This window comes from Mercenaria mercenaria, chromosome 14 (assembly GCF_021730395.1).
Source record: "Mercenaria mercenaria strain notata chromosome 14, MADL_Memer_1, whole genome shotgun sequence".
NCBI lineage: Eukaryota > Metazoa > Mollusca > Bivalvia > Venerida > Veneridae > Mercenaria > Mercenaria mercenaria.
The window spans coordinates 69,977,496-70,003,097 of record NC_069374.1 but is presented as its reverse complement, the minus strand read 5'-3'; the positions used below and the strand labels follow the sequence as shown (position 1 = coordinate 70,003,097).

At 34.3% G+C, this 25,602-nt stretch overlaps 1 protein-coding gene across 1 annotated transcript; it reads right to left on the bottom strand.

The window, feature by feature from the left end:
- Positions 1–653: 653 nt before the first annotated feature.
- Positions 654–15,546, bottom strand: LOC123527752 (multiple epidermal growth factor-like domains protein 10). The gene is made up of 8 exons (XM_053523847.1): positions 15,282–15,546; positions 5,951–6,002; positions 5,501–5,779; positions 4,647–4,916; positions 2,273–2,411; positions 1,736–1,809; positions 1,324–1,383; positions 654–1,063 (listed from the first exon to the last, which is right to left on the bottom strand). Exons 1-8 carry the CDS (start codon positions 15,300–15,302, stop codon positions 927–929), a joined length of 1,032 nt encoding a protein of 343 aa, XP_053379822.1. The 5' UTR covers positions 15,303–15,546; the 3' UTR covers positions 654–926.
- Between the last annotated feature and the right edge of the window lie 10,056 nt (positions 15,547–25,602).

Genomic DNA, 25,602 nt, shown 5'->3' with positions numbered 1-25,602 from the left:
TCGGGAGTTCAAGATGTAAAGCCTTGCCTGTATTAGTTCAATGTTCTTGAATGGCGGCTAAAGATATGCTATAGTTATGACCTGTTTAAGGCATAAATCGGTTTGAACAGAACACAAATAAAAATAACGTAGTGGCAATGTCATTATGAAATACTTTCCATTTCTTCAGTTTAATTGTAGGTCTACGTTGTTATGTCAATGTATTTGTAAAATGGATTTGAAGAGAATTGGAAGTTTAAAGGAATGTGTGAAAAAGAGACCATCCATGATTGCAGGAACCCGTTTTTACTTTGCTGTGATATAACCCAATAGATCTATTGTGTCATATACATTTAACAAAGTTTCAATTGTTTACTTTAACTAATTAATTCATCTACATGTAGCAGCCTATTATGTGAAAGATATGTATTCAATTTCATACTCGCCCCTCATGTTTTCTATATAACTATTACCAATCCTACAACAGCTTCGCACATGTACTTGGAAAAAAGCAGCTGTCTGCGCTATCAAAATCCATGAACAAGACACAACTGAGTTTGTCTTAATAAGTACACATTCAAGCAACTTATGTTAACGATCCCGATCTATTTGTCTACCCCATATCCATTTTTGCATGACTATAATGACTGCATGACTGTAAGAGTCGCTAGATTTTTAAAGCAACCCATCTTTCATATTTTTCCACTAAAATTTCAATACGTTGTGGGCCTTTCTTGCACTGCATGGCTCCGGTCCTGATTCCCGTGTCCTGTGCTTCCAGAATATCTAGCATTGCAATTGCATTTTTTAATGTTTTTATTTGGTCTTTGAATTTGCGTATAACTATAATAATTTGTTAAAAGGTATAACACACATGTCCTTTGTTTTGGGTCAATACTTAAAAGTATTAGGTGTCGTTTTGTCCACGACACCGCTTGTAATTCATATTATTTACATGCGTACGTTTCTAATGATGATTCAGACGTCGGAATTGGAAAATGCATTGACTTAGTATGTATATTGTATGAGCGATACTTACTTTTTGTAACGTTACGTTTTGCTGTATCATACGTATGTTCTTGGGCTACAAATGTATATTAACAACAATCTATACAATTGGCAATGTCAGTATTGAATGTACAACGAATAAAGCGTTTTGAAATTATTAACCATAAATAACTTGATCTTTAGGTCTTCAATTTTAGTATTATTATTTTACTTAAAAGCAGGTTTGTCTATCATTTAACAGTTACATGACATTTATTTGAAGTATGTATTTGATATACATGTACTCGTGGAATTATATAAAAATTTGCTGAGGTATAGATACGATCTTCGGACTACCTTGGGTTCTATTGAGACTTTCATAACCAATGATATCTTCCTCTGAAACAACTGTTTGATCTGGAATAAACATGATGTTATGTTTAAGATATGGGTGTTTTCATAGTGTTTATTTTGACAAGTCTTATTCCCAGTAGAAAGAGGCGTTGTATTGTTTGACGAAATAATTTATTTGTCTCTTTTTTATATAACGGTGGTAATTTTCGTTTTTACTAGCTTAGAATATGTAATGTATATTTGACTCTCGAGATTCTTATAAGGTTTCTTAGAAGCACAGCTGCCGCAGACAATCTTTCGGATCAACAGATCACACAGGTTGCATAAATCAATCTGTTTCATAGATATACAGATTCTATTGCATATTTTTGAAACACTTTTAAATCACAACAAGAATGACTGTTATAAAACTTACTTTCAGTTTGTATTGCTCCTTCTCCTACTTCTGAATGTTCATATTGAACTTGAGACATGGACTCATCGATTTGCCTGTAAATTTATACAAGAAATGTAGAAATAAAAGCACTGAGTTAAATTAAAAAAAATCACAACGGTTTAATATATAGACCAGACATTGCACTATTAAGAACTGAGACATTACGTAGTACAGTAGGAATGAACGAATTTGTTACATATGTACGTAACTATTTAACTTCACTTTAAGCGTATATAAAGGACAATAATTCGGCCAGTTCTTCTACCATATTCCACTATTTCGTTGACAGCCAGATGAAGCAAAATTCATACGAGACAGTTTGATAAAATACGTTCAAAATTATTCGTGCTTGTCAATAGTTTTCATAGAGTCAGTTAAGCACATTTTTCACAAAAGTGTCAATTATTGTCTTGCGTTTTCTTTGTCACAGACAGGCGGTTATATCTGGACCAAGATTTGTTTCTTTTCTTAAGTAAACATAATCATAAATGTTATGCACGAAGAAAATAAAGTTACCTGTCTGTAGAGCGTAATTTCTCAACGATTGTCTTCAACACTAACATACATAACGCAGTAGAAGCTACAGCCAAAATTGTTGCTAAAACGGCAATTGCAACCACTGCTAAAGTATTGTCGGGTTCTCCTTGTGGTTTCTCTGAATCAGGTGAATAACTTATAGACAGGCGTTTGCTGTATGGGATTGATAGAATCGGACGAAACAAGTTAAACTTTTACTAAAAACCACCAAAGTTTAAAGACCATTATTTTCTCTTTCCACTCGTTAAATAAAACATAGCGTACATTTACCTGTGTAGTTACCAATTACAAAGAGTTGACACTTTTTTCGAAGTTGAAGTTGATATGGTATACTTAAAGTAATAATTATATATTCTTTTATATATGGTATATGTATTATTTCCTTCATTTAATTCGGAATATAATAATATTATCAGATTTGTTTAATTCAGTACGTAGTTAAACAAATGTCCCTGCTCTTATTAGTACGGGGGCCAAAACCTTCTTCCATGCACCCCTGGCTAAACATACATTTTACCACATTGTTCGGCTGGACCAACTCTTTCAAAACAAAAAGATGTTCTCATAGAAAAAAAAACGCTTTTGAACTTTATTTGATTTCACTATTTCCATGGTAACATTTTATTGTTGGAAAGGAAAACCATATAGATGGCAACCAGTCACATCTCGGTCAGTTTCGGTGATAAAACAATGAAACGGGTATCAAAATGGCAGTATTTTAAGTTAATTAACTAATATGCATATTTATGAATATTAATAAGAATGTTACGAAATGAAAAGAAAAGGAAAAGAAAAAAATATGTTAAAAAAATAATATTGTCAAAGTTTCAAATAAACCTAAATGTACCAAACAGTTTCTGTTTTTTAATGTTTTGTTATTCTTATGGTATTTACTTTTATTCCAAGCTAATTATGCTTAGCTTATTTGCATAAAATGATCCCTGAGACCACTAAAACTAAATAGAATGATATCATCAACTGTTATCCATGAGATAACAATTTTATGTGACCTATATTGTTCGCAGACATAAAGAAAACAATTAAAAGAATGAGGGATTATGATGTAACATACATTACACATGTTACGTCACCATTTTAGATTTTCAACCTGTTTTATTGCATCAGCATCAATTATTTCGAAAATATCTTAGAAACATTATTAATAAAAGTTATTTTGTATTATAAGAACTCAATATGATTCTTTACTTATCAGACAGTGATACTTTTTTACTTAACACACGTTATAATACTTCACCACTACTATTGTTTTCTTTAAAGGTATCTAAGAAGAAATTGAAGCCATAATTTTCACATACGGATTTACTCTTTGGGGTATATTGTAAGATATGTTTCTTTTGTTAACTCAGAAATTGCCAAATATATATATTATACCATCATAGTAACTATTATTCTAGATGGAATTACAGTAAACACACAATACTATCAATTTGTGCATCCATATGATCATATAGCTTACATGTTCAGTTATTCCGTTGTTGACGTGTTGTTCTCTCCTCCTTTGTTTTTATATTTGTTAAGAATGACATATATGTTTTTAATATTTCAAATTGTATATATATATAAAGACCAACCAGCAAGAGAGCAAATATGTGTTAAAGGCAGAAGATCGTTGAAGTGTTATTTTTTTTTTGTAATCCCGAAGCACGTAATTCAATTCTAGTAAGCATTCAGTTATTCTTATTACATTTAAGTTCATTTGATCGCGCACGTGCAATAAAATCCATTTTTTTTGGTTACAAAATTACTCAATGGTCATTTCTTTTACGGACATTACTGAACATTTATTTTGTTATTTTGCTAATTGTTACGACCAATGATTTGTTTGTTTGTTGTTTCTTTTACGATGAGTAGCAGGAAAAGTGACTAGATATGGTCGGATTTTGGTTATCTCGTGGAGGAGCTTGGGCGCTGCGTTAACGGTGCTTCATCCGATTGTTTGGTTGTTGTTCTTTTTTAAGTTGTATTTACTTGTATTGAGATGTAAGAGAGAACTATTTAGCCATAACACCATTGTTGGTGATGACAAGATTGAGATGATCAAACTCACAAAAAATAGAAACCTGCAGCAAAGATTTATACAATGGTAGCATTCACTAAATTAATGTCGACTGCACGGAACAATACAGATATATTGCAATATATCTAGTAATAAGCTTTTAATATTACAGGGTGTTACATGTATGCATACAACAATCAGGTGTCTAACAGGTATATTTTCATTTTGAAGTAAGACAATAAAATCGTTGAAGTTGAAACTCGATATTGGGACACAAAAGTAGATGAAATTGAAGCATTATTGTAAAATTTATAAAATAGATTTCACAGCACATACCTGAACTAGAAACACACACCGGATTATAATACGGACCGGTACATCCATTTACACATATTCCTTCTTCCTGTGTACACACACTATCAACACAAAGACTGCTGCATTCTTCATTACATCTTAGACCAAAGAAGCCATCTTTACAACCAAAGATACATGCACCGCTTGCGGAAACACAGCGACGTGCGTTGGTCTGTGAATCTTTGCAGTTTTCAGGACATGTCAAATCGCAAGACTCCCCGTAGTAGTTTGTCATGCATTCGTCACAAGCGCCTGTAGTAAAGTCACAGAACTTATACACTTTATTACTTGACATTTTAGTTACAACTATATAAGTAGCCTTTTTTACATTTTTGACATTCAGTATTGAATAAGCATTCTATACAGTTGTCATTATGTAGCCTCATCTATCCCAAGAATGGTTTTACTTTCATTCATACTTACACATCTCTTTATCAATATCAAATGTTTTGTGAATGCAAATTCAAAGAAAATTTCTGGTCACAATCTGACCTAAAAAATCAGATGTTTACACATATTACACTTATCTGCAGCAAAGTTATTTATGCACTGAAAGCAATTTCCCGAATTATTTTCACAAACATTCTCTGCACATTTAAGTGGACAGTTTTGTTTTTATTTTTACCTAAATCTGCCATTTATACATTCTGTACAAGTATAACCAACAAAACTTATGTTGCATCTGTACTAGCAACCCCCGTTGTCTTTTTCACACTTGTCATGTCTGCAATTTTCTGGACGGAGTGTGTTGCAATGTTCACCATACCGTCTATTCATAAAAATGTTACACTTAACACGGGTAATAGTGTCTTTAATACATTCTTTAGTACAATTACCTGATAAACTATCACAAACATTATTCTTGCAGTTTACTGGGCATTCTGATTGACAGTCTTTATTTACTCCAAGATAGAAGCCATCATAACATGTTTCACATGTATTTGCATCGTTAGAACAGGATGTACAATTATGTGTACATAGGTCATCACATCTAGCACCTCTATGACCATCAATACAACCGTATATGCACGCATCTGGAACCCCATGGGCAGGACCGCAGATCTTATCAACACAACAACTGCAGCCAGCAACACAACTTTGGTAAGTTACACCACCTGAAATAAGATGATTTTTAACATGCGAAGCTATCACTAGGTTACAATATGTTGCATATAATTTTCAACTGAGACCATTAATAGCATAATATAAAATGTAAACAAAACTATTAAAACAATTATACATATTCCTTTACTGCTGATAGCTTGAGTACTCAAGAAGATGTTTACCTGCAAAGTTTGGATCGAATACTGACCATGCAAATATCCAATGGAGTAGAATCTGTAAAAAAGAATTTTTATCTGTCGTATAATGTATTCAGAGCTACAAGTAAACAGTCAGCTCACGACATATGTGTATTAATTCAGTAATTAAAGCTTATACTTTTCAACCTAATGTATACTGCATACTTGATATTAACTTGTTAAAATGTATAGTAGACGGGCTACACTAGAAATCGACAAATTTTATAATAGCCGTCCGAATAAGATACTGAATTTGACGAATTTGGGATGAACCAAAACTTGATGCATCAAGTAATAAAATCCACTTTCTACACTTAACAGAAAGAAGGAAACTCAAATGTCAGTATTTAACAATGACCCGAGTGACCCGTTTTTAGGTCATTTCATGCATTTCTCAATGTTGCACTATATGTATAGTAAAGTGAGTGGAAAATGATTTACGCGTAGCCAAATATTAGCAAATGCGTACTGTACAATTAATGTTTTACCATACATGCTTAAAACATGGCAAGTGATGTTAGAAATCAATTTGCTGATGCTTTAAAGGCATAATCCCCTTATTTGTACTCATTTTTTGACACAAAAATAGTTTCCGAAAAGTCTCCTTTAATAAAAAAAACCCCAACATTTTCCGAACCACCTACCCTAGCTTTTTAAGCATGTCACCGGAATCAAAATTTGTAGACCTAACAATAAATACTTCAAAACCAAGATATGTAACAGTACATTGAAAATGGTGGGGTTTTAAAGGCGCTGAACGCTCCGAAATTCTTGTATTTTATGCAGCCCTTTTCCGGAATTCAATGCGTATATTGTAATTTAGAGTAATATTTGTTTTATATGTCGTTCAATTTCCATAGATGTTGAGCTGTGTATCGTGAAAGTGACAAAAACATAATTAATATGCAAAATATAAATACGTTATACCTGTTTAAAGGACATAAGAAAGCAAATATATCATCAAAATGCGATAGATATTAGTTACCATAAAGAGAATAAAACTCATTAATGGCATCGCGGTACAAAGAGAAAAATGCATATTAGGATGTTTTTGATCAGGTTTCAATGGAAATACATTGAATCTAGTGAACACCAAATGTAATCACGAACGAAAATGTGAAATCTGCAGTTCATGTGGTAAAACATGTAAAAGGGAATCAATTCAAAATTATGATACGGCATGTAGTTACTGATGCCATGCAGTATGTAATTGTTTACGTATATGTCGATAAGCTGTTATATGCTTAAGACTAATAAATATATGTTCTGTTGTGTTTTGCTCTGATCTGTTCTTGATTATCATTTTATTAGTATCGTTTGTTCCTATTCTTCTCCTGTCCTATTTTATACAGGAACTTTTGTATTATTTTAATCAGATGCTTTTTTTGTAATATATGCCACTTTATTACTATAATGTTGTGTCATTTGTTATAATGCACTATGACGTTATGTCCGTTGCTTATCATTATTTTTCCCTGAAGAAGGCATGAAGCCGAGACGTTGAAATATAAGTTAATTGTAAATTAACTGCGTGTTCCGTTTTTATCCACTGCATTATGAAAAAGAAACAAAATAATCATTATCAAAAAGTTTAATCATTTGCGTACTTACAACCAAGACGTCTCGCGCAACGTCATGATAGCATAACATTTAGGTAGAGAAAGCTTAAATAGCTTTACGAACCTAGATTTCTATTGCAAAATATACGTTTAGATAACTTATGTTCCCGTCAGACATCAATTACGGTCGTCATTGCCTTAATTGAATTATATTTTGATACGAATTTTCGACATATACAGTAAATATTTCATATTCTTTCGCGTTCATTGAAAGATTTTTCTTATGTGTTTATTATCGATCATATAGCCTTTACAAGAAGTGTTTGTCTTTTAAAATTTAAAGATACCAGTAATAAATTTGCTTACGTTTATATTACTTCGGATATTTATGTGTATACATAAATCGAAATTGAGTCACGTCTAACAAAAAGGCAAGGCTGCGCACTGTACAAATAACTATATGAATTATTTATACTGTTATGTATGAAACAATATGGATATGCATTTTTTCCTTCACACGAGTGAATATGGCGAACGGGCATAGTATCAATCGTCCCATTGAATTAGCATTAAGGTAAATTAAAACTAAATTCGAATCAAATCAGACAAAACAGAAATATAATTTTGGATTCCAATATTGAAACAGCAAGGTTGTAGCACTTCTTCCCTAGAATAAGACATACAGTGTTAATAAATATCAAGAATAAATATCGGACAGGGAAAGCCATGTTCCAGGAAACGCAATGGAAAAACTCACGGCACGTGGATATGAACACGATTAACGAACACGACAAGGATAAGAAGACGAGAAGACAAATAAATCTATGAAAAGACACCATTCATGGTCAATTGCACCAGCTGAAGCGGAGGTCTTTCATGCTGAAACATTACCCAAGGGACCACCCATGTGATATCACGTAGTGGTAAACATTAAATCTGATACGTTTTACTAATTGTGTTATAGTTATTTCCGTCTTGAAAATGAAACAGACAAATAATCATATCCGCGTTGCATTTGAATTCCTTTGTAGAAATAACAATCCACATTTTACGCATGCATGTACATAAGATTTCGGTTATTTTAAATCGACCAAACAGCAGTTCATTCAAGCCTACTTTTCATGAGTACCGTTTAAGTGATCGTGTAACGCTTTAACTTAAATATGCATTGTTTTATATTGCATTTTTGCAATCTATTGTTCCATTAATTTATTAAGAATCACACGGATGCGCTCACAACCAACACATACACACATGTACGCAACCACAGACACACGCACGCACACATACACACATAGGTTTTTTGAATAATTCAGGGAAACCCAGTACTGGTTTCATACAAGATAATATGGCCTTAAACGGTCTGAGGCTCTAACTTTCGACTTTAGTTTGATCTCCCGACATTCAACCAATACACCACAACTGCGTTATCATTTTTATAATTTTATATCTGTAATTCAATTTTGTGATTAGTGATTGGCATTTACGGATGCTGTTGTACATGATTCAATTTAAACCACAATTTACGATTAGGATCTATATATTAATTAAGACTCTATAGTTTTCACTCAGTTTTATTAACGTTTCGGCCTTAAGGCCTTTATCAAAATGACAAATTCCGAGAATTACTCTACATCATGGCGTCTCATAATATAACAACATATGAATACAAAACCGGAATTGACGTAACGTTATTAAACGTCAACGTCAAATCCCGCTAAAAAGCGACACACATTTATGATGCACAAGGACTGTCTACTGGCCACATGATTAAAAAGATTTAGACTTAATGTGCAGAAATACATCAAGCTAGTGAAGTCCCCATGCTATCATGGGAGACTAATTAAAATTATATCCTAAGCAAATTGTTTATAGGACAATGAACGTTTATATTCCATAGATATATTACAAAAAAAAGAGCTAAAACAAACAAAGATACCCATAAAATTTTGCATTCAATCATTAGGTCATTACTATAAAGAACAAAAATAAAAATAAAACGAATAATTTATCATCAAACGAAATAAAAACCATATAAAAATAGGCAAATTTTACGTATAAAGGGAAGTAATTACAAAAAAGTTATGATATATGAAAGAAATACATATTAAGAACATTTTAATGGATCGCAACGACAATCAACCAAAATTAATACAAAAACGCTTACTTAAAACCAAAATACCTCCGGAAAAATCAATGTTACTTAAGCATTAATTCAAATGAGTTTATTTTATATTCTGTCCAAAGAACCCCAAGTTTCGCTTTCGTGTTAAGGTATAGGACCCGTAATAGAGTACCTCCTTTTTGAAGAGTATTCAATTCCTACCATAAACCTACTTTGATTGCAATTTTCAGGGGGCGTAGGTTCAAGCCCCACTGGGACCAAATTATTTTCCCCATAATCCTTTTTTTCTACAGTAAGTTTTTACTTCTTCCAAGACTTATTATGGATGTATTGTAAAAAAGTAGAAAATTTTCATTTTATTAGCGATTTCTTGCTGTTCAAAGTGAATTTACCTCTGAATCAGGAGGTAAAGAATTAGACATCTTTAAAAATACTGAGTTACATGCTGTAAAAGTTCTCTATTTTGCCTTCATTCTTTAGATTACATAGTGCTGAAGAAATGCAGGTAGGTTTTACTTCTGCCCCAAGGTTATTTTTGGACGAAGTGAGCAAAATTCAAAACAGACCTACAGGAATCGACCTTAATTTTTCAATGTTGGAGTTAGAATTCTGTCTCATTAAATCTGTTTACTTGAGACACCCTAAAAATAAATGATATTTACAGCTTTATGTTGTGTTTTATAATTGTTTAATAATAGTTAAACTTTTGATGTTTCTTCAATCAAAATTAATGCTGTAATGAATTCTCTGCAAACGTTTCAGATAGTGGCCATCACATTGAAATTTGTCTCAACTCAAGCTTGTAGAAATACCATACATTATACAACATTTACAAAAAAAGGACGGTAAAAGTTGTTTAAATTTGCAACACAGTGCGAAACATGGTCAACTTTAAGAATATACCAAGCAAATGCTATTTTTTTTAAACATTACTATTAGGGGTCCAATACCTTAAGTCTATTTGGCGCCTCTGTCTGCAACTCGTGGATCCACTCAAGCTCCTTGATCTGTCAGTAGTATTTACTGTTTTCCTTCATGTGTTCTAACACCGACACCCCGACATCATATGTGCTATGACCAGGCATATTGAAATGTTCTGCCACTGGTTTCGTACGTTTCAGCCGTATGTCCTCTTCATGTTCTCGCAATCTCTCCTTCAGCGATCTTGGCGTTACATCTTAGTTTCAAATCGCCCGTTTGGTATTGCTTCATAACCTTCTTTGTCTTTCCCTGTACCAACAGGTCATGGACACCCCAATTGTGGCTTACCGCAGGGACACGAACATTTCTGACCTGTTGGTACATGGAAAGACAAATAAGGTTATGAAGCAATACCAAACGGGCGATTTGAAACTAAGATGTAACGGAAGGTGCGTGGTATGCCAAATGATAGACTAAGGGAGGCACAATAATGACAAGGCTATAGCGGCACGGATAGAGCGAACTCAGACCTGCCAGACATTGAACCTGGTATATGAGAAAAACTGTATCCAGTGCGATAAAATTGTGTGAAACGTCAAGATCGCTGAAGGAGAGATTGCGAGAACATGAAGCGTACGAAACCAGTGGCAGAACATTTCAATATGCCTGGTCATAGCATAGAGGATGTCGGGGTGTCGGTGTTAGAACACATAGATAAAATATGCCATGAATACGACCCAGAATGGGTCAATGCAAAACAAAAGACCATGACAGCCAGGTCGCACTGCACTAAATCACAGTCCAGTGTGGTATGGCATATAGCCGTATAAGTACTGAAGATCCAGGATGGATCGGTGTCGCTTCGTACCCTTCGTGGGAGGCGGGCTACTTTGTAAAATTACAACTTATATAAAAAGAAAACATACATGCCGTCTTACTGTTTCTTTGTTGTTGTTGTTTTTTATTTGATATTTTAGGCTTGTTTTGAAGTTTTTCAATCTACCAGAAATATATAGACCTGTTCGCTTTAATCTTTATGAATTTCAGCCTTAATATACCACACACACAACACGCAACAGGTCTAACTTTTTATTTACATTATAATTATATACAACACTTAATGCAACCTAATCATGTATAATATGATTTTTATGAAAAAGGGTCATACATTTTAAAAATGGCTCTAGTTTACATGTTTGTCTGTATTTTCTGTGGCTGTTCTGGCCAGCCAGAGTAACCAGAACCCGTGCGCATTTCAGTTATTCTTGGTTACTCTGGCCAGCCAGAGTAGCCAGACTACGTAAAAATTATGAAACAGGCTGTCCTGGGCAGCCACAGTAACCAGAGTTCTGATTACTCTGGCTACTCTGGCAACAGGTTTTACTGTATTTTCTTTGGCTATTTCTGATTAGCAGGGTAGCTAGTACCAATGGCCATCTCGGAAATTCTGGCTGTTCTGTCTAGCCAGAGTAGCCAGAGCAAATGAAATCGTGGTCGCTCTGACTACTCTGGCTGACCAGAGTAGCTAGAACATATTAAGATCCTAGAACGTTTAACTACTCTGGCCGTTGTCTGAAAAATAAGATAATTTTTGAAGTCCGTTTTATGAATCACTTGATACATATAAAACACTAAAAAGTCAAACCTGAGAGAACCAAAAGGGTCATTTCGCAATAGGTATCACAGTATTTTTTCTGGCTATTCGGGCTAGCCTGGGTAGCTAGAACCAATGGACATCTCGGAAATTCTGGCTGTTCTGGCTAGCTAAAGTAGACAGAGCAACTGACATCCTGGTTACTCGGCTACTCTGGCTGAACTCTGGCTACTCTGGCTAAACTCAGGCCAGCCATAGTGACCAGAGTTCTGGCTACTCTGGCTACTCTAAATAGCCACTTGAAAATAGTTATTAACTTGAAATTCAGTTTTAAACATGCTTTTTAGATAGAAATAACATATGAGTCGCGCCATGAGAAAACCGACATAGTGGGTTTGAGACCAGAATGGACCCAGATCAGTCTGAACGTCAGAATCCATGCTGTTCGCTAACAGATTCTCCAAGTCCAATACGCTTTAAAACGAACAAAATAGATCCTGACCAGACTGCGCGGATGCGCAGCCTGTTCTGGATCCATGCTGGTCGCAAAGCCACTATGTTTGTTTTCTCATGGCACGGCTCCATTATTAAATTTCATAATCAACTTCAGCTAAGACTGAAAAGCTTTTGTGATAATGGGACCTGGTTACTCTGGCTACTCTGGCTGACCAGAATTGCAAAAACATGTTAAAATCCTACAAACTCTGGCTACTCTGGCCAGACAAAGTAACCAGAGCAAATGAAATCCTGGTGACTCGCGCTGACCAGAGTACTCAGAACACGTTAAAATCCTAGAAACCCTTGCTACGCTACTATGGCGGAACTTTGGCTGAACTCTGGCTACTCTGGTTGAACTGTGGCTACTCTGGCCAGCCAGCCAGAGTAACAAGATTTCTGGCTACGCTAAATAGCCACTTAAAAATATTAATTAAATTTAAATTCAGTTTAATCATGCTGTTTAGATAGAAATAACATATTAGATTTCATAATCAAATTCAGCTAAGACGGAAAATGTTTTGTGAACCAGGTTACTCTGTCTACTCTTAAAATCCTAGAAACTATGGCTACTCTGGCCAGCCAGACTAACCAAAGCAAATAAAATCCAGGAGACTCGGGCTATTCTGGATACTATGGCTGACCAGAGTAGCCAGAACATGTTTAACATCCTAGAAACTCTGGGTTTTCTTCATGAACTCTGGCTACTCTGGCTGAACTCTGGCTACTCTGGCCAGCAAGAGTAACCAGAGTTATGACTTCTCTAGCTGAACTCTGGCTGAACTCTTGCTACTCTGGCCAGCCAGAGTAACCAGAGTTATGATTTCTGTGGCTGAACTCTGGCTGAACTCTGGCTACTCTGGCCAGCCAGAGTATTACTAACCAGAGTTATGACCTCTCTGGCTGAACTCTAGAAACTATGGCTACTCTGGCCAGCCAGACTAACCAAAGCAAATAAAATCCAGGAGACTCGGGCTATTCTGGATACTATGGCTGACCAGAGTAGCCAGAACATTTTAACATCCTAGAAACTCTGGGTTTTCTTGCTGAACTCTGGCTACTCTGGCTGAACTCTGGCTACTCTGGCCAGCAAGAGTAACCAGAGTTATGACTTCTCTAGCTGGACTCTGGCTGAACTCTTGCTACTCTGGCCAGCCAGAGTAACCAGAGTTATGATTTCTGTGGCTGAACTCTGGCTGAACTCTGGCTACTCTGGCCAGCCAGAGTATTACTAACCAGAGTTATGACCTCTCTGGCTGAACTCTGGCTACTCTGGCTGGCCAGAGTAACAAGAGTTCTGACTTCTCTGGCTACTCTGGCTGATCTCTGGCTACTTTGGCTAAACTCTGGCGGAACTCTGGCTACTCTGGCTGCTCTGGCTAATTTTACGCACATCATTTCCGGAGGTATTTTGGTTTTAAGTAAGCGTTTTTGTATTTATTTTGGTTGGTTGTCGTTGCGACCCATTAATATGTTCTTAATATGTATTTTTTTTCATATATCATGTCCTTTCTTCTGCCTATAACGCATAGTTGTGAGTTTCAAATACATATTTGTCATATTCTACTGGTTCCGATACTTATAGAGTAACTTTTTGTTGTAATTACGTCCCCTTATACGTAAAATTTGCCTATTTTTTTATAATTTTTATTTCGTTTGATGATATCTTTTTCGATTTATTTTTATTTTTGTTCTTTTTAGTAATGACATAATGGTTGAATGCAAAACTGTATGGGAATCTTTGTTGTTTTAGCTTATTTTTGTAATATATCTATGGAATATAAACTTTCATTGTCCTACAAACGAATTCATTAGAATATAATTTTAATTTGTCTCCCATGATAGCATGGGGACATCACTAGCTTGATGTAATTCTGCACATTAAGTCAATATCTTTTTTAATCATGTTGCCAGTAGACAGTCCTTGTGCATTATAAATGTGTGTCCCTTTTTAGCGGGATTTGACGTTGACGTTTAATAACGTTACGTCAATTCCGGTTTTGTATATCAAATGTTATATTATGAGACACCATGATGTAGAGTAATTCTCGGAATTTGTCATTTTGATAAAGGCCTTAAGGCCGAAACGTTAATAAAACAGAGTGAAAACTATAGAGTCTTAAAACGTTTGGTACCCCTTAGGGTAAATACTGTGTTATATATTAATTGCCTAATATTTTCAGCATGCTTACATTACTAATTATTCTCACCTGAATGACATAATAAACAGGAATAGTGTTATATAAGATTTCTTTGATAAATAGAGCGACACCAAATTCTTGCATAATACGTAGATAGTAGACAGAAAATTGAATATTCGCTTGTTTTATAAACGTATACATTTGTAATCAATAAATTTTACGAAAATGTGCACGACATTTAAAAGCAGTTAGTAAACGCTGTGTACTTTATTTGAAATCAAAGGAAATGTAAATATTCATGTTTCTGTTACCATGGCCATGCTTTGAGAAGCACTAAATACAGGACCATTTAAATAAGTTTAATTAGCCAATATCTGTACCTGATAATAGCATCTGCATCTTAACGTTATACATTGATGATTAATCGTTGCCACGTGCTCCCATTATGTCGCAATACATAGTTTTAATTTTGCTTACATACCTCTTCTTTAATCCACTTCATATTTTATCATATTTCCAAAGCGAAATATTACAAATAATTACACTGAAATGAAGATATATGTTTAAAGGCATATTTTAATCCAGGAAGTCAAGAAATTCATATACATGTAAATGTATAAATAGTATTATGTAGCTGAAATGTTCAGGTTGAATGTACAAATTCGTGTAGTATGAATTTCATTTCACAAGTCAATGATATTCTTACAGGAGTTATCATTTTAAATACAAATAAATCAGGCAGAAGGTTTTTTGTCAGTCGGCGAAACGAAATCGGCATATTGATCTGTCATTTAGTAATCTACTACAGTCCATAAAATAAACAAACGTGTTTGTAAACATGGACAGATCCAAACGGAAGGGGGAGTAGCATTTTATAAAATATTCCGATGACATAATACAATACATATCCGTAGCCTTGACCAGGCAAGTCTATTTTATAAGTACATCAACACGGCTGACCCATTTAAACGAGCTGTATGTAGGGTACATAGATAACTTAACATAATGTTTACATAAAACAGAACCAATAAATAAGTAATAATAAAAGTTCCTGCTTTAGGAAAAAAATAGTGTGGCCATTTATTGTGCGACGAATAATGTATATTAACAAATGCTCGACATATTTTACTAACTATGATGTTACTAATTAGATTTCATTTTGGCTTTGTTAATCAGTCGTAAATGCCAATTTCTTAAACAAGTGTGAAAACCCACACCCGGCACACCTAGGTCAGATCAAAGGAAAAGCGTGTGATCACTCTAGAGGCTACAGCTTTGACTCAATCTTTCTATAACTTGGTCGGAATTTTTGTCTTGATGATCTCTAGGTTAAATTAGAATCTGGACTTTGTAGGCTCAAAAAATAGGTCAATACACCAGATAAAAGTGGTTGTGAACACTCTAGAGGCCACAGTTGTGACCCAATATTTATGAAACATGTCAGAATGTTTGTCTTGATGATCTCCAGGTAAAATTGGAATCTGGGTATTGCGGGGTCAAAAACTAGGATACATAGCCAAATCAAAGGAAACCCATTTGAACACTTCAAAAGCATCAGTTGTGACTCAGTCTTACTGAAACTTAATCAAAATTTTTCTCTTGACGATTTCTAGGTCAAGTTTTAAACTGGGTTATGTTGAGTCAAAAACTATGTAACCTGGTCAAATCAAAGGAAAAGCTTGTGAACATCCTAGAGGTTGCACTTGTGACCCAATCTTTATGAAACTTGGTCAGAATGTCTTGATGATCTCTAGGTCAATTCCGAAACTGGGTCATGTGGGGTCAAAAACTAGGTCAGAAGGCTAGATCAGCAAACTTTCATTTTTTTTCATGTCTGATCTGGCACATAATTATGGCGTGAGATTTAACAACACAAACGAGAAAAATAAGATTCACTAGAAATAAAAAAAAGACAAGAAAAACAATTAAAGAGCAGAAAAGGAAACAAATGTTGTTGTACATAACATGGAACATTCCTTTCGTTTTCAGTAGAAAGAATGTTACTTTTTCGCGTGTAATATATTTTTTCAAAATTTTATAATAGTTTAATATTAACGGCAATATCACGCATTAAGTTTATTTGTTATTGACAACAAAATGATTTTTGAAATTCAAATTCCTGTACATATAAGACATTATCATTAAACGATATCAAATGTCCTATCAACCATAAATATACATTGATTTTCATAAGAAAATTAAAAGAACAAATATTAAATCAATAACTAAAGAATAATGCATATATGAGAACTAATACGTACGCAGAATGTGACGAAATGATAATTATATATATTTTTCTAATGAAGTTGACTATGTTGTCTTTTTACGACCAAGGACAGAAAGTCAAAGACAAGTACTATACGTATTATTTGACGGAATAATGTCACAAAATACAAACGAAAACAAACCCGTAGAAGTATTAAAAAAAATAATGTACACGAAATATTAAAAATAACATTTCCTGTATTACAATTTTGTGTTATAACTTTTGCGAAATTTCCAGAATATACACCAATAGACATATTTTACTTTCCTTATTGACAGCATTAGAACTAATTTTGATCTATTTTGGTTATGTAGTTAAGATCAATCTAGGTTATGTTATGTAACATTCATAAACATGCATTTCTCCAGAAATTGCTGAGTGGTTGCTATTGCATGCAGTTACAGACTTGTTTTCGTATATGATACACATGCTCTTAAATTTCTTCCTTTCATAACACGTTTATAACATAAGAACTGTTTTACAAGTGGTTCTGTCTATTCTCAGTGACACAAGGATAATGCGTGCAACCATTTACATACATGTTATGACATGCAGGCCTGTGGAATGTAGAAATTATCTTTAAGAAACACTCACATCCCACGTCTCGAACAGTGGACACCCTTCTCCAGAAAGACATTGTCATCAATGCTACAATCAGAATTACCAAGGTCTATTAAGACTTCGGAAGAAAATTCATCACCACCAACAAGATGAAAATATTGTGTTGTACTGTTCACTGTACTTATGAACGCATCTATATCTTAGAGCATATATAATATCAAGTTCTTATCCACAAACTTAGTTTTGACAGCAAAACATACATTTTACATACAGTTCTTCGTAGACATCAGTTGTAAGTTTAAACGTCATTGCGGTTAATATGGAAATATTTTGAATATTTAAACATGCTTCAGGAACATACCCTGTGAAAATATTGTAATAATCTACCACTGGTTGTTGATGCGGACAGGAACGTTCGGTTCGAGGATAGCGAGGCCCTGTCAAGTTACCGCAAAAAATCTAGTTTTCTTGTCTACCGTTTTAAACAAATACTTGATCAAACAAAGGGAAACGACTCACTCAACTGTAATGTTTTGAGCGATAAATCGTAAGAATAATCTCATAATGTAATACACAGTTATTTCCCTTTACAGAAAAGTTGAGGTAATCACTGTGGGGAGTTTTGCAATAATAATAGTTTCCTCAATGTGTTTCCCGAATGTGTTAAAAAGCTGAGAATTCAAAACGTACAAATGAAAAATATACTATTTACCGAATAGATATTGTTTGTTTTTATGTATAAGTTAGGTAATGTTTACGTGGCATTAGTAAATTTCAAATTATAATTCTTTAAATTTTCATGATTATAGTGGTTATATCTTCATGATTTTAAATTATTTAATGAATACATTTTACATTTGACAAGTCAAACTAGTTTTTAACGAATAGTTAAAAGCAAGTTAATCTTATAGACTGGTACTATCCTTCCGGAGGATACTGTCACATTAATTAAAATATTTGATGTATTAATAACGTAACACTTAAGTACATATAGATACTGACTCCCTTTTCATTCTATAAATGTTATAATTATAGTGTGAATTGTTGTTAAAATAATAAGATAATAAGATTGGGTTATTAATGGTTGATTTTTTTTCATAGCTGGATCTTACAATCATGTATTGTATCATTTGTTAGAGCAAGAACTCGTTGTAGAGTAATGTGGACGAATTAAGACAAAACAGAAATAATTTCTATAAATTATAGGAGTGCTAGAGTATAAATTGGTAGACATATGACATTGGCGTCATTCTGTATACAGCCATTGATGAAGTGATTGGACCCATTTCATTGCTCAAGATACTAAAGGCGTATTCTCATATAACTTGTATCTTGACAGATACGTTCCAAAATGATTTGTCTTATTATTTAAAAGTGTTAAAGGGGGGGGGGGGGGGGGGGGACAAAACAACACTAGTATAAGTTTGTAGGGTAAAGTTTTAAGCTTATCGGCATTACAACAGTCAGATGGGCGTATGTGTAATTAGGATAAATATCTTTTTTTGTAATTTACACCGTTCTGTGAAAAACATTTGTTAAAGCGACATACCGCCAAGATTTAAATAAAAATATTTTACCATTTACACATTACTCCTGGAGTGGTAGCAGTTGTAAACTTTAAAGTCTGGATTATTTTAAAAAACTTTCAGAATACTTAATACACAAGGCATGATACATAAACTAATACTCTCTTATGTTGAAAATGATGAAAAAAATGGAAAGTTTTATGGGACAGATAATTTCCTATTGGAATTCGTTTGGCAGTCATAAGACAATGAGTGAGGGCATATCGAAGACTGAGACATTAGGGATGGTATAACGTGCAAAGTAAGAATAAAAAATCACAAAAGCGCGGTCGTCGTAGATCGAACATGGCTAAAACAATGAAATGTGCAGAAATCAGCTAAAAATAACAAATGACCTTTTATTCATGCAGCAAATCAAATGTTTACGGTGAATTATTCAAATTTAAGCAAAGCCTACACGTTCGGTTGACACGTGTACACGGTAAATACATATGATATATGAAAATTGTAATGCTATGCATATTAGGTGATGGCTGTGTGCTGAACAAACGTTAACAAAAAATGTGTTAGCAGAAGTTATATATTAACATGCATTACACTATTTACACAGGGAAGTAAGGGACGTAAATTTTTACAATAAATTAGAATTTTCAGCCAATATAATATTATCGTCATCAACACACCAAATAACAGCATCGCTCAATATTATAAATGGAAACATGATTTTCAAAATAAGCATTATGTTTAATTTTCCAAAATTTATGAAATACATTCCAAAGTATGCGGAATGTGTACGAAAACGTTTTAGATAAGGTTTAAAAGTTCGGGCGATCTGTAGTTAAATTCAGTGAAGGCCTTCCGTAATTTATGGTATCGTTAACCCTGCTGTAATAACTTTTGGGTAATATAAAGGTTTTTGTCATCGAAATCATCTAACTTTAACTATCAAGTTGACGGATTATATGATAGCGAAACTACGGTCAATTTGAAAAAGAGCCATTAAACAGACTTTTGAGGACTAGCAATACGTTTACAGGTTCTGAAACTAAATGTGGCTGTTCAATAGTAACTCTTAATTATGAATAGTGAGTGAAAGCTTTGCAAAGATCCCTTGGAAGCATAGAATGTAACCAAGAAACATTAGATAGTAAGTCCATACTTGTAGATACCAACATCACTTCACTTTAAGAATGTGGAACTAGGATGCTTCCGTAAAGATGAATTACAACCGACATTAATGATAGGGAAATATTTTGCTTTCGGTCTAATAAAGGGTCTTAAAAGCTTCCAAAATATCAAATCACAGATTAACCAAATTATTATTTTTTAAACGTGATAATGTCCATAATTAAAAATTAAATTTACAAAAAAATTACAGCAAACTCCTTGTTGACTTATTCAAGACATTTAGAAAATAAAAAAATATATTATATATTATGTTTAAATATGGAATCAGAATAATATATTCTTTGGAAGTTATAAACATACTAGTATATCAAAAGAGATGTCAAGGAAACCCTTTGTTTCGGGAAATGTGGACGAAACTGTGAATAAATAATTACACTGAAAAGGTCAAATTTAAACTTTATATTTATTGTGTCTGTTTTACAGATATGTAAACACCATTTAGCTTTATTAAAGGTTCCTACTAGCGCTTATTCAATATTCTGCCATTTAAGCAAATCTGTTTTAGCATAAGGATGAAAATGTTTAATATGAGTTACTTTATGAAAATAAAATCTGAATTCTGTGCAGACGTAACACCTTTTCGGGAAAATACCTAAACGATTTTATTTACAACAACAGACGACTTGTATGAAAATGTCAATATGTGATTAATTTTGAATTTTGATAAAATTTAACTGTAGGACACATATTAATGTAAACAACGTAATCCTTATACATGTAAGCAATCTCAGCCTGGTCACATTGAGAAACCTTAACGATTGTCGTTGGGATATTGTTGCATGTTAACGTTGAGACATAACTTGTGCTGTAACATACATCTTCTGGATTATGTGGGTAAGTAATAGACTTAAAAAACAATGCATGGAAAATAATATGAACAATTGTGCGGTAGAAACTGAAACTAAATGAAAGCACCTACACTTAACAGAGAGAATCCAGAATTATCGCAAAACATATGTTTTAGTCAATGCAGATACAGCTGATAGTAATGTAGTTGTCAACTGCTGCCAATTAGCATGACATACACTTATATAGATATCGAGAAACACATACGAGGAAAATAACAAAAAACGTACAGACATAGAAACAAAGTGGGGCACCGCCCTAAAACGGTCAGTGGGAAACCACCGCTGAAGAGCTTAAACCTTTATGGGGCGCTTCTATGGCTATCAACATTTTTGCTTAAATTAAGTTGAGCGTCATACCAACCCAAGTACAGGATTTGTCATAAAAACGATGGACAACGATGACAGTGGAAAATATTCATCCAGCTATATTATTCGCTCCTGCGGAATCTATGACCAGTGTAAATTATAGGACATATTGCGACTTTTCCGCTTTTTGAAATTGAAGAAGGTGCCTCTGTAAGCGTTATTCCAGTGGGTACCTATTCAAAATTACATTTTTTTTTCTAAAAGCCAGCTAGATGACTTCCTGATACGCCCGTCCGCTAAGCTCAGTAGGGAGAGCGATGGTCTACGGATCGCGGGTTCGTGAGTTCGATCCTCGGGCGGGGCATATGTTCTCCGTGACGATTTGATAAAAGACATTGTGTCTGAAATCATTCGTCCTCCACCTCTAATTCATGTGGTGAAGTTGGCAATTACTTGCGGAGAACAGGTTTGTACTGGTACAGAATCCAGGAACACTGGTTAGATTAACTTCCCGCCGTTACATGACTGAAATACTGTTGACAAATGGCGTTAAAAACAAAACAAACCAACAAACAAAGACTTCCTGACATGAAATAGTTAATGGCTAACGGGAAATTTCCTTGAGGGGCAAATGGTTCGAAGTTAGTTCTTAATCACCCGACCAAGGAAGCTCTTAACAAACAATGTGGATGTCATTATATCGTTCTTAGATCCATGGCAAAGTAAAATTTCTTGTTTAAAATGAGTAGTCGACGAAAGTCCCCACTTTGAATAAATGGAACAGTTATTTCCAGCCGAGACCATGGCAGGCATCATATTAACCTCCCCAGCATTCAGTCTAAGCCGATACTGCTGGAAACAGTACCAATTTAAGTAAATCGCCCAGCATTGAACAGTAGTCGGGATATCAGCCGCGACCGGGAATCGAACCTTGACCGCTGGCGTTGAAGTCCAAACTGCTAACCACTGCGCCACTGACTCTAAAATATATGACAAGACAGATTCTTTCTCCCCTGTTGCAGACTGTGATGTCCCCCATATTGTATCTTATGTATATTTCACAGTTTAAACATTTACAAGGGAAACAACGTTATTAGTTAATGTTAACGTTTGTGGCTCTCGTTAGGTTTTGTGTTCATTTGTTTATTTTACTTTTGTGACTTTTAAAGAAAGAACTGGAATCGTTAGATAAATAAATTCAAATTCAGACAAGGTCTGATTATGTTGACATTTTTCAATGTAAAGCTAACTTATTAAAAAATACTTTCTACCGATGTTGATGATTTATTTTTTGGGTGACACAATTATAGGACGAATTATATGGCGACTTTCCAGCTTCGATGGTGGAGGAAGACCCCAGGTGTCAATGTGCAAATAAGACATGCATAACACGACCAACTAGCACATGTATAATACTTAGGTGACAGGAATAAATTGGACTTGCTAAAACATGATGTTTGGTAACATACATGACGAAAATGAGCCTTGTCTATAACATGCAATCTTAGACCAAACAAAAAGGATTAATATTAAACAGAAAAGGGTAGGCTTAAAAGACGTAGCCAACTCAAAGCCAACCTCCCCCCCCCCCCCCCCCCCCCCCACCCCCGGGAGTGTATTAAAAAGACAGACAAAGTAAAACATATAAACAACAAAAACAGACCAAATGAAAAAAAGAACACAGTGGCGTGCCGCAAGGGACAGGTTAATGTTAAAAACATCACTGGGGAGTATAAACCGGTGTACCACATTCTTAATATATAGTTACAGGACAATGTAGAAATAAAAGTTATCCCCGCCACATACATATCACAGGTTACATTATACGTAAAACACAAATAAATATGTGTAAAGTTTATAAATTTATATGAAAAGAAATCCTAAAGTCAATAAAATCAAATACAATCGTTACGGTTTCTCAATGTGACCTGGGTGAGAATGCTTACATGTATAAGGATTACGTTGTTAACATTAATATGTGTCCTACAGTAAAATTTTATTAAAATTAATCACATATTTCAAACAAAGATAACATCTTTAATATAGTAGACGGTATCACCTTATATCGTAATATCTGCTTAGGGATGATGAACAGCGTTGATATATTATTTGACTCACCGCATTTTATAGTTTAAATATGTAGACATAGTATAAGAGTAAATCTAAACAACTCACGGAAAGTAAGAAAATGTAGCAAATGAAACTAAACTGCAACTTTAAAACTCCGGGACCACTTTGCAAAACCGCAAACAAACTGGTAATTCCGTTAAGAAATAAAAACAAAAACAAAAACAACATAGTATAACTTTCATCAATACGGAAAAAAATGTAAGTAAACAATAGAAAACTGAAAAAAGAACATTAGATATTTTTTAAAACCGCGAAAAATGTTTCTTGAATTGGTGATTTTGACTGTATACTATTCCATGGTAATTCGAGGCAGGGAAGTTTAACATGTTTTTCTTCCTGACTGTGAAATCTGATGCATAGCATTTGAAAACAACATTTTTGATCAGATACTGTACTTAGAAAAGTTTGTGACAGTAACTTTAAGGTTTTCTTCGAAACATAAAGGAATGAGGAAATAAACTAGAAAGCTAGAAAGGTAATATAATAATTAAGAAATAATAAATCTGTTCCTATATTTTATCAGTTAATAAAATATGGGCAGGAGTTAGGATGCGTAATAGTTAAATCACGAGGCAACTCATATGTAATGGAACAGAAGTAGAAGCTCTTATGTTAGAGTAAGTGTATCAGTCAATCATATTTTATCGTAGATTCATATATAGGCGGTTTGCTATATCTTAAAGTTATAATCCTGGCCAGATAAGATTCCGTAGCGAATGTAATAGGAAGGTCATTTTTTTACAGCAACGCATAAAACTTCCGTTCACGAAGACATGTGGATGGATATTTTTTTTGTAAATTGATAGATTCCGCCGATGGAGACGGATATAAAAATGTTACTTTCGATTTCAATGACACAACCGCCATCATTCGGATTCGTTCGTAGCTGCGCTAAAGGAAGTGGCTAATCGTACGGTCCCGTATGAATAGTGAAATAACCCACAGGTGGCTATTCGTACGGCAGTTTGTATTACGTTGTACTGAAGTCATTCAACTGATATATTTTCAACCGATTTCTTTACTTTTCTTTCATTTTCAGTCGCACATAAACAGGAAATTATTTCGAATACAGAAAAAAGGCTAATTTTATGTCTGTGTGCAATATTGTTGTCATCGTATGATATATATGCAATAAATCAATGATTGTAAGTGTGAATAATAAAAAGAAATGTCATCTACAGAAGTTCACATCATGGTTCGTTGAGTTCTGCTCAACCCGGGGCTAGAGGGCGTGGACGGTAGGATGCATTTACACTACCGTCCGTGAACAGGCTCAATCAAACCGAGCCTGCAACATTTTCGTTTTTGTCATGTTGAGCGACCTGTGAAGTTTCCACTTTTCTCTATTTCTGATGTTCTAACGTGAAATATACGTTTTTATCATTTTTAACCTGTAACTTATAATATAATAGTACTGATTTCAATATTGCACACTAATTTGTGTTTTCAATAGCGGCTTAATCATCAAAGTGTCGACCAGACAGTCGCCTCCCAATCATAGTCAGTTATAAACTGCGGGGACTTTCGTGCAGACGTAGATGAATTGATTGTTCGTAAGGGACCGTACAAAGAGCCACGCTAAATGATTGTTCGTACGGGACCGTACAAAAAGCCACGCTAAATCTATTTTAAGAAACACAACAACAACACTTCTAGCACATTCGTATTGCATTTTCTGGTAAACTGCGTTTCCTTTTATTGAACAACAGGCTTAATTTGAAAACATAAATGTTTTTGGTTTTATTTGTAGAAATGGCAGAGAAAAGCAAAATATTTGTAAATTTCTACATTTATCCGCCGTCTTTAACAAAATCCTATCACGGCCAATCAGCCATTGTTGTTGTCAACGCATTTAACATTTTGTCACGTGACACTGTCTTCGTTGATTTACGGAAATCGACGAAGCCTGGCGAGTTAATTAGGGACCCGCGGGTCATTAAATAGTTTATGATTTTATATTCGTTCGTATCTCAACAA

Bases quoted from the DNA above. Each gene is read 5' to 3' on its own strand.
- LOC123527752 (XM_053523847.1), bottom strand. From the start codon at position 15,302: ATGAAGTGGATTAAAGAAGAG. The intron at 5,780-5,950 runs GTAAACATCTTC...ATCTTATTTCAG, and splicing joins ATTCGATCCAAACTTTGCAG to GTGGTGTAACTTACCAAAGT. The intron at 1,810-2,272 runs GTAACTTTATTT...ATAAATTTACAG, and splicing joins AAATTACGCTCTACAGACAG to GCAAATCGATGAGTCCATGT.